The sequence below is a fragment of the Miniopterus natalensis genome, chromosome 10, assembly GCF_054644295.1.
Source record: "Miniopterus natalensis isolate mMinNat1 chromosome 10, mMinNat1.hap1, whole genome shotgun sequence".
Taxonomy (NCBI): Eukaryota; Metazoa; Chordata; class Mammalia; order Chiroptera; family Miniopteridae; genus Miniopterus; species Miniopterus natalensis.
In genome coordinates, this window is record NC_142090.1 from 7,145,468 (window position 1) to 7,155,696 (window position 10,229).

Genomic DNA, 10,229 nt, shown 5'->3' on the forward strand with positions numbered 1-10,229 from the left:
ATGGGGGGCAACCAGTCATGGGTCACAGAGTTCATCCTGGTGGGATTCCAGCTCAGTGCAGAGGTGGAAATGTTCCTCTTCTGGATCTTCTCCCTGTTCTATATCTTTAGTCTGCTGGCAAATGGCATGATCTTTGTACTCATATGTCTGGACCAGAGACTACACACCCCCATGTACTTCTTCCTCTCACACCTGGCTGTCATCGACATGTCCTATGCTTCCAACAATGTCCCCAAGATGCTGGCAAACTTAGTGAACCAGAAGAGAACCATCTCCTTTGTCCCATGCATTGTGCAGACATTTTTGTATTTGGGTCTTGCTGCTACGGAGTGCCTGATTTTGGTGGCGATGTCCTATGATAGGTTTGTGGCCATCTGCCACCCCCTCCAGTACTCCGTCATCATGAGCTGGAGAGCTTGCATGGTCCTGGTTGTCACTTCCTGGTCATGTGGCTTTGTCCTGGCTCTGATACATGCGATTCTCCTTGCAAGGCTGCTCTTCTGTGGGCCCCAGGAAGTAAACCACCTCTTCTGTGAGATCCTGTCTGTCCTCAAGCTGGCCTGTGTTGACACATGGATCAACAAAGTGGTCATCTTTGCTGCTTCTGTCTTCGTCTTGGTTGGGCCCCTCTGCTTAATGCTAGTTTCCTACACACGTATCCTCTGGGCCATCCTAAATATCCAGTCAAAGGAGGGACGCAAAAAGGCCTTCTCCACCTGCTCCTCCCACCTCTGTGTGGTTGGGCTCTTCTTTGGCATAGCCATGGTGGTTTATATGGTCCCAGAATCCAGTCAACGAGAGGAGAAGGAGAAGATACTGTCCCTGTTTCACAGTCTCTTTAACCCAATGCTGAACCCCCTCATCTACAGCCTGAGAAACGCTCAGGTGAAGGATGCCTTGCACAGAGCACTGCAGACGAGGTCCATGTGAAGGGTAGAGAGGTGTTCGATTGGAGATTGATTGCCTTATGGACTACTTCCCCATTAGAAGTTTTGTTTTTGTTTAGTTTTTAAATATATCTTTATTGATTTCAGAGAGGGAAAAGGAGAGGGGGGGAGAGAGACAGAAACACTAATGGTGAGAGAGTCATTGATCGGCTGCCTCCTGCATGGCCTCCACTGGGGATTGAGCCCACAACTTGGGCATGTGTCTTTATCAGGAATTGAACCTCGATCTCCTCGATCCTAGGTCTATACTTAACCACTGAGCCATGCCAGCCAGTTCCCTTTAGAAGTTTGATATAAAAATAGTAATTGTTCAAATTACAGCTCTGAAAATATGGTAAAATTCCATGGAAGAGTGTATCTTCTAATGGTGAAATGGGACAACTGAATTATCAGAGTATTTAGTCTTTCTTTTAAAAAAAATAGTGAACTTTATTATTATTTTTTTAAAGCCAGTAATATTGTATAGAGAAGAATTTAAATGTAAGAAAATTATATTAATACATTTCTCTGGCCTATGTATTTAGACATATGTGACTTCTTATCACCTGTGGTAGCTAGAAACAGTATAGTAAAATTAATACCATAAGAGAGAACTTCCAAAGTAGACTGAAATTTTAATACAGGAAACATTGCAGTTATAGGAATCTACCTCAGCAGTTGTGAGACGAATGAAATAAGAGTCTAAAGAAACTCTAAATTCCTTGATGAAAGAACCTAGTAGTAAAGGGAAAAAGTTAGGGAAAGCTTTAGTCCAACAAGAAACTATGTAAAAAATTCTAAAATATCTTAAAGGTATAAGATTTGGTCAAATGAAGGAAATTTATTTGTAAATGTTTAAATGGTTCTTGGGGTAAGGGCTTTGAGCATTACTCAAAATTTCCATCTATTCTTGGTTTATGATAATGTCTAATAAAGTAAGATTTAATCACCTGTTGAAGTTCTTGAAAATTTTCCCACCAACATTTTTGTGATGTTTGAACCAACTCATCTGAAGATGGTTTGGACCAGCACTAAGCAGCACAAGACAGCTATGATAGAGCTGAGGAGACAAAGGGTTATAGGGATGAGGTGGGTGAAGATGCTGGGGAAGTTCCCGAGTATTTCAGTGGGAAGTTCTCTGTGGGTATTAGGTCCTCACCCTCAGAAGCCACTTCTGAATCTCTACCATCAGGACTTTTTATGAGGGTTGGATTATATCAAGTCAAGCTGGAAAAAAGAACTGGTTGAGTATTCTTCAAAATTCTCTGAGGGAAGCATCAGGTGCTCTTCATTATTTGAGATTTAGTTAAGTTCTCCAGGGGGAGCGGGGAGGAGACAGATGCTTGCGTGTCCCCAAATCCTCTCTGGCGGTCTTTACCAATCGGAGCTCCCTCCCCCCATGTCCCCCTAAATGCCTTGTTTAATAGAACAAAGGGGTGGGGGAATGTGCACACTAGTATTTTTGAATGACTCATTTGTATTTCTTAACTCAATATATACCAGCCTGAGAATGTACATTAACCTAAACCTGAGAGTCTCCAAAGGGACTAGACAGTAATTCTCAGCACAGGGACAATGGTAGCTGTCTCTTTAGTCTCTCTCTGCAAAGCCACGCAATGCAATCTCTCCCTGTCCCTAGCTGGTGACAATAAGAACCTGCCTTTCTCAACTCACATACCACCAGAGGCTCTTTCAGTGGCTGAGCCGAACAGGCCACCAAAAGATGGAGCTGGATATCAGGGTTCCTTGGGCCTTTTCATGATCTTCTCCAGGCTCAATACTGGTGGAAGCTGGCTGTGTAAGCAGCTTGGCCCCTACCACGTATTCCCAGGCCCAGCAGAGGCAGCCACCAACCATGGATCATTTTATAGCTTTGAATAGGTAGCCCAGAGCTGGTCACAAGCAGTGTGTGACACTGAGCTGTACCAGAGACCCTCCAAAGAGGGCCCAGAACCAATACACTCAGTGGATGGCTTCAGACCACATTAGCTCCACAAATGCCACACCCACAGGGAGATTTCGGCAGACACCAGACCCTCCTGGGGTAAATTCTGCTTTGCAAAATCAGCCCCCGCACAGCAGCTCATACACTGTGGTCAGGGTGAACCTGCACAGCCAGCCTAAGGGTCAACCCCACCCATGGATGAGCCTATAGCAATCAATACTCAACTACAACAGGAAGGCTTATGTAACCCACACAAGGGACATTCCTGGATAGTTTAAGGAACCTCTGGAACAACATCAAGTGTAACAACATATTTATACCATTGTTTAATATTATGAAATTACAATAAATCCTGATAAGGAGAAATAAAGATGTGTCCTGGTGTGGGCTTCATTGGATTCATCTTGTTTGGGACTCTCTGTGCTTCCTGGACTTACAAGTCTTTTTCCTTCACCAGGTTAGGGAAGTTTTCAGTCCTTATTTCTTTAAACAGGTTCTCAATACCTTTCTTTCTGGTACTCCTGGTACTCCTATGATGTTGTTACACTTGAGCAGTAGCAAATTAAGAATTGTTTCTCTTTACAAGTCGTCTTTTACCTCAATGTAAATTAAAGAAAACTTATGAACACAAAGTAATGACTTCATTTTCGTTGAACATTTTATAGAGATAATTATGGATTTACACGTAATTGTAAAAAATAATATGGAGTGATCCTATGTGCCCCTTATTTTTCTTTCTTTTGTCTTTCTATTGATTCATTTATTTAAAATATCTATTAAAATTTGCAATAATATTTTTACACTTTCTTCAGTTTCAAAACAACTAAGAGGACATTGTATTGTCAGTGTGTGTGTGTGTGTGTGTGCAAGAGAGAAGGAATGAGAGCGAGTGTATGTGTGTGTGTGTTTGCCATGAAGAGAAACTTTTTGTATTTTCACTGCATCAAATTTACAAAAGCTAAACAATAAACAGTATCTTAGACCAAAAAAAAACAAAAACAAAAAACACCAAAAAATCCCCAAAAAACTATAAAGCAGGAAAGAAATCCGAAGATGTGTAATCTATGAATTTAGGGGGATCCAGACTGTCTCTCAGCTTTGTCTGAGTCATTGTTTCTATGGGACCACTGGCATCCTCACTGGTGCCTCCTCAGGTCAGTACTTGCAAAAGTTTAAGGTGCTGTCCCATGTGTCTTCACCTTTCCATCTTAGGTTATTTTACTTGCTTGCAAACTAATTTTTCAATCACAAGCAGTTTTTCTGAAACTTTCTTATAAGAATCACTGCAAAGCAGGTGTAAGACATTAATTCATTTTGGTATTGCCATTCTCTGTATGTTTATAATATGGTCTGTGTCTTCAAGCTTGTCCAGCATACCCCATAGAAACACTGTATTCAAATTATATGAATTATTCATGGCATTCTGAATTCATGGCAATTTTCAAATGATTAAATTCTAGCTGTGAACTTTTTTTCTAGTAAAGTAGGATTCCTTGGATAGAAACTGATGATAGAAGATGCTTTACAGAGAGAGAAGCATGAATTCATAGAACTGGAATCATTTTAAGAATTTGGATACTATAATTTTTTATATCTATTTCAGGTTTATGACCCTTGAGGTAGGTATTTTAAAAATCTTTGTGGATACAGTGTAATGCAGTATGTGACCTTAGAGATATATATATATATATATATGGGGGAGGAGGGGGAGAGAGAATGAATTAAAAATTACTTTCTTCCACTTAACAAACACTTGTTGGGTGCCTGTTTCATGTAGAATTATATTCACTATTATAAAAGACATAAGACATGTATATGATATATTACCCACTCACAGGACTGCTTTAATCAGTTAAAGGAGTTATGTCAGTTTAAATAAATGACAGTTGGTATCAAACCCTAGCTCATTGTTGAGTGTACCTTAAGGATTACATAGCTCTTCATAATGTTATTGTCCAAGCCTATTGTCCAAGAATTGGTGACTAAAAGATGCCCCTCATACTAGACCACTCTAATTTCCTAGAGTAGAAAAAGACATTCTGTAAGAGAACTCTTAGGTGATGGATATGTGTATGGCATAGATTGTGGTGATTTTTTATGGGTGTATAATCTCCAAATTCCTCAGGTTGTATGCATTAAATACCTACAGCTTTTTATATGTCTCGCCCATGCCCTATGGAATCCTCCAGGTAGATACACTAATGTTCCTTGGGGAGCCAGGTCACGGTGAGGAGTTGACGTTCAAGAGTGGCTGCTGGGCCCTGTAGAGACATGGCCTCCAAGTGGCTAGTCTGTTTTTCTGAGGCATTTTCCTGGGTCTTGGAATCAAAGGAAAGCATATTTTTCTCACTGCATTTATGAGTAGAATTGTAAATGTTACGTCCTGCTCCACTAAGCAGTGGGAGGAGACAAGAAACCGCGCTGGGGTCACACGGGGTGGCCAGTCTACTCAGGGTTGAATTGCCACCCCTCCCTGCTAAGCATTTCTGTCACTCATGGTTCCAGCTGTACTCAGGGCCACCGACCATAATTTATTATCCAGCCTCTGGTTTGAATAAACTATAGATTTATTTGCAGTTTCTGAAGGCTCTAGGCAGGAGATGCAAACAGTAGCTTTCCCTAGGGAGGGCTGGATGTAATGGGACCCCTTCTCTTTTGCATCCTTGGGTTGTGATGGGGATCTCTAAGTGGAACATCTCCTCTCTCGGCCCCGATCTCTCCTCACTGGTCCAGTGAGACTGAGAGAAAGGATTCTGTCCTGAGTTCCCCTCTCTCCCTACTAGAAGGAAATAAAGCAAGAAGATCAGGATTTATTTTTTTGGAGAGAAGTTTTAATTGAATATTTGAGGTACACCCCTGATCCTACAGTACATAGACCTCCACTGAAGTATTTCCCACATTGTAATTTTTAAAAAAATATGTTTTTATTGATTTTTTTAGAGAGAGTAAGTGAGAGGGAAAGACAGAGAGAGAAACATCAATGAGAAAGAAACATGGATGGGCTGCCTCCTGCACACCGCCCCCTACTGGGGATGGAGCCTGCAACCTGGGCGTGTGTCCTGACCGGGAATCAAACCAGCCGCCAAGGGTCCCCCAGACCTGATCCTCGGACAGCTCAGGAAGACTGTGTTCTGTTGCTTTCAGGGCTGACCCCCAAGGCCCGGCAGGAGCTCCAGGGCAGCGCTTCTCCCACCTGAGACTAGCCAAGTGTGTCTTCAGCACCCAGCACCTTCCCGCTTCCCGTTCCCAGTTCCTCCTGGTGGCCTTGCGCCCCACACCTCTGCGGAATGCTGCTGTTTTCTGCCTGAGCCTGCTCCTGCTGGGCCAAGTGCCAGGCTCCACATGCTTCCATTCTCCTTCCCCCAGCAGAAACTTCTGACCGTGTAACATGTTTCCTCCCTACAGAAGACCCCAGAGATGAGCATTTCCCTCCAGCTTCCACCTCTCCAACCTAGGCAGCTCCGGCCCTGTCTCCAGGGGTCCAGAGGGCCCCCCCATCCTTCAAACAGTGAGGTTGGCTCCCCAGCTGTTCATCATTCCCCCTCCTCCCACCAACCAGCCTCTCTGAGTATGGGGGAAACCTCCACTCCTCCCTCCCCTCTCTGAGGACTGCGCCCGGCCGGAGGGGGGAAAGGGAGCGGGGCGGGAGGCTCCCTCTCTCAGCACCTCTCTTCCCTTCCTGCCTCTGCTGCTTCTGCTTTCTGCTGCCTTCTCCAAACTCAAGACCCGGTGGGTCGAACTTACAGGTTCCTCTCCCTTCTTCAGTAGATGCTTCTGCCCTAGGAGCTCAGAGTAAAGAAAGCCTGAGAACAATAAAAGAGAATTCCCGCAGGGTGTGCTCACGGGAAGCAGGAGCCGGGCTGGGGGCTCGGCGACGCCGTTATTGGAAGGCGGAGAGTGTGTTGGACTGCGGGACAGTCCTGTGGCCCTCCAGGCCCGGCCCTCAGCTCTGCCCTGGCTCCTAGCCTCGTCTTCATTTGCGAGGACCCCACCAGGTTTGAGACTCCAGCCCTCCCCCGGGGCCTCCCAGATGGGGATCCCTTGGCAACCAAGTCCCCTTAGCTGGTCACACGTCCAGCGTGACGTTGTAGGTGAAGGGATCCTTCACACCGTAACTTCCAACCTTTCTCGGGACGGGGTGTCACTTAGAGTTTGCGAAATGGATCCTTTAGGGTTTCTGACGTCTGTCTGAAGACAACTCATTGGAAGGCAGGGGACACTGGCTCATTCTGGAAGTTAGGGGGGGTTTACAGAAAGAAAGGGGAGGGGAGGGAGGGAGGGGGGGTTGGAGGGAACTTCATTTGGTAGAAGGTAGTGCAACGTACAGTGTTGATAAGGGTGTCGAGTCCTTGAACCTCTCCTTAGCTCTCTGCCGCCCCCGGCTCTTGCAACAATGAGAGGCTATTTCTTTGGACTAAGTATGCCGAGGGGTTATGCAGTTTTTCTGTCTTGGCGTGGTTCATGTCAATGACATGGTGACTTTAAATCAGCTTTCTGTTTTCTCTGTGATGCATGAAAGCGCCCTCAGTGAGCATGTATGTGTGTATTATTTGGAAAAAAAAATTTCTCTATTTTTTAGGAATTAGAATGAAACCGCAAAGTCTAATTCGTCTACTATAACAACTCTACCAACTTTAAATAGTCATATACATAAATATCACTTAGGAAACCTACCAAGCTGGCCTGTTTTCACAAATATTTTCCTTTCTACAAGCCCCAAGGCCCTCTCTGAAATACGTGTTTGAGAGCAGGAGCTCGGGTTTTCGTCTCTGCTTACTGGCCTTCCATTTCCATTGTGCAGCTCCTTAAGCTTGGTGCAGTCAGCGGCATTCTTTTTATATTTTCCTCGGCCATTCTGATCCTAAAAATAGGAAATACAAATAAGCCCCAAATCCTACCCTTCTGATTCCAAGATACCCGGGGGTGGGGTGGGGTTTCTTATTTTGTGAGCAGCCCTTTGAGGCCGAGCCAATGTTATTACTCTGAAGCCTGCCCTGCCCTTGCCCCACCGGTTACTTTGAGGTGACCCAGAGCCGGTAAAGCCAGAGACACAGGTGGGACTGCCTTGTCACAGAGTCAGGAGCCCAGCAGGATAGACCTTTGTAACTCCGGCCTCTTCCTGTGCTCTTTCTGCGTCCCGCACACCTCCCTCTCTTTTCTCCATTCCCCCTTTCCTCTCTCCTCACTTTGTCCCCTAATACCTGGGACAATAAAGCAGTCCTTTGACCATCCACTTATCCACCTGCCACCCTGTAGCTCACTTTTCTCTCCAAACAACCTCCTGAGATTACTGGTCTTGGCTGGTCCTCGCAAACTCCCTCACCGCTCTCATCGCCTGTAATCTGAATGCCACGGCGTCCCTGTGCTGAGAGTGCACGTGGCCTCCTTCCAATCAAGCCCCAGGCCTTCTCCTTCACGCTGCATTTCCCCTGAAACCTCTGCAGCACTTGATAATTTTGGCCAGCCTGTCCTTCCTGAACTTTTTCTCCGTCGCTATCATGATTTCCTTTCAGACGGCATGCTATGGCTTGTCACCAGCCCTCCCCTTTCTTAATGGTGGGTCAGTAAGGTGCCTCAAGCAGGGCGACCAGACCAAGATAGGCTTGAGAATTAGAGGGTGCTCAGCGACAACAGGCCCAAACAGAGATCACCCCAGGCAAGCAGGGTGTCTGGTCGCCCCCTCCTTAAGGCTCGGGGAAGGAGGAATGGGAGAGGCACTCAGGGCAGGACATGAATGGGCAGGGGCCAAGGAGCTTTCATCAGTCCGTCTAAGAGTTGCTTAGCTACTTCTGCTGGGAATCCCAAGTTAAACACTGAGCTTCACCCGTACGAGAGGATTCAGTTACCCAGGAGGAGTGTCAGAGCGGGATTAAGACAGACAAGATGGGGGAGAATAGGGGTCTAGGTGAGAAAGCGGAGCTGGCTGGAGCAGGTCCCGTGGGATCCAGCCGCAGACTCTGCCCTTACAGGGAAAGGTGGACTCAGTGCCGGAGCCGCCTCCAGGCTCTTCTCAGCCCAGGGTTGCCCAAGATCAGCAGCACCGAGTGGACGGCTGGGTAGGCAGCCGTGATGACTTTGCACAAAATATCCCAGGCACTGCTGGCATCGAAGACGTTGGACGTGGAAAGAAATAGAGCGACGGCGTTGAAAACGTAGAGAATGAAAAAGTAGCTGATGGCTCTGATGGCCCCCAGGTGCGCCTCCACGCTGGGGTCGCTGGAGCCGGTGGCGTGGCTTCCCATGCGCAGGGCGTGCCTCTTGAGGGAGGTGATCAGCAGGGAGGCCGCCAGCACGAACGTGGCGAGGGGAAGGAGGACCCCCAGGTGGTAGAGGAGGGCCAGGTTGGCCACGTTGGTCTCAGCCAAGTAGTGGCGCTCAGTGGCGTTGGAGGGGGCGCCAGGGACGGAACTGTTCACATACACGTTGAAGACGTCCCTGGAGAAGGGGAAGCTGAAGCCCAAGGAGACGAGCAGCGTCAGCCTCAGGAGCCACGGCGTCAGCACCGGGATCTTCCTTCTCATCGCGGAGAAGAGCCTGTGGGCCAGGTTGGCGATTTTAAGACAGTAGAAGACGGTGAGCCAGGCGGCGAGCCAGAGGTTGGAGTAGTTCAGAAACATGACGATGACTTTGAAAGGTATGTACACGGCGTTTCGGTTGTAAGTGGCCCGGAAGAGTAGGCTGGAGGCCGTGTCCACCACCATCCAGATCTGCAGCAGGAGCCTGGAGAGGCTCAGGGCCAGCAGGATGCTGTCGCCCGCAGGGAGCCTCCTGCGCCGGGCCCACTCGGCCCCGTGGATGGCCGTGATGAAGCCGTTCCCAGCGATGCCAGCGACGCACTCGGTTCCGGAGACCACCAAGGTGAAGACGACCTTGAACCTGGATATGTCCTTATCCGTGTAATCTGTGTTCACCGTCACCACCATTGTCTTTGGCCCGGACCCTCGGGTTTTCTTGCCAAGAACCGGTACCTGCTCCGCAAGCTTCTGACCCTCGCTCAGTGTTATTACAATTTATTTTCTCAGTTAATGGTTATTTCTAATTTTTCTTCATTTGCTTGTCACATGACTACAGGCTAGAGGCTTGACATGCAAATGACGGGAGGATCCGGTTACTGGCTGTGCCCGGTTTTCATCAGGACCCATTTGTCTTGGGCTTGCAGGAGCTCATTGGAAAGACTGAGACAGGCTCTAGTCCCGGCCTTCCTACCTTCTTTACTCTAAGCTCCGAGTCACCTGACAGAGCAAGAGTCCCAGGTGAGGAGCCTTGGTGGCCACTTGGCCTTTTTACTTGTCCCGCAAGACCTGTCACCTGCTAAATTATTTGTAAAAATGCTTACAGCTCCTCTGGCCTGCCTTGTC

The 10,229-nt window shown here is 47.2% G+C and overlaps 2 protein-coding genes across 2 annotated transcripts; one reads left to right on the top strand and one right to left on the bottom strand.

Annotated features, from left to right (window-relative positions):
* LOC107523814 (olfactory receptor 2A2-like) lies at positions 1-930 on the top strand. Its single transcript, XM_016195504.2, has one exon. It carries the CDS (start codon positions 1-3, stop codon positions 928-930), a length of 930 nt encoding a protein of 309 aa, XP_016050990.2.
* A 7,922-nt stretch (positions 931-8,852) lies between these two features.
* On the bottom strand, positions 8,853-9,794 carry TAS2R40 (taste 2 receptor member 40). Its single transcript, XM_016195480.2, has one exon. The coding sequence runs from the start codon at positions 9,792-9,794 to the stop codon at positions 8,853-8,855; it is 942 nt and encodes a 313-aa protein (XP_016050966.2).
* Positions 9,795-10,229: the final 435 nt, after the last annotated feature.

Excerpts from the sequence above, each read along its gene's own strand:
- TAS2R40 (XM_016195480.2), bottom strand. The coding sequence starts at position 9,794 with ATGGTGGTGACGGTGAACACAGATTACACGGATAAGGACATATCCAGG.
- LOC107523814 (XM_016195504.2), top strand. The coding sequence starts at position 1 with ATGGGGGGCAACCAGTCATGGGTCACAGAGTTCATCCTGGTGGGATTC.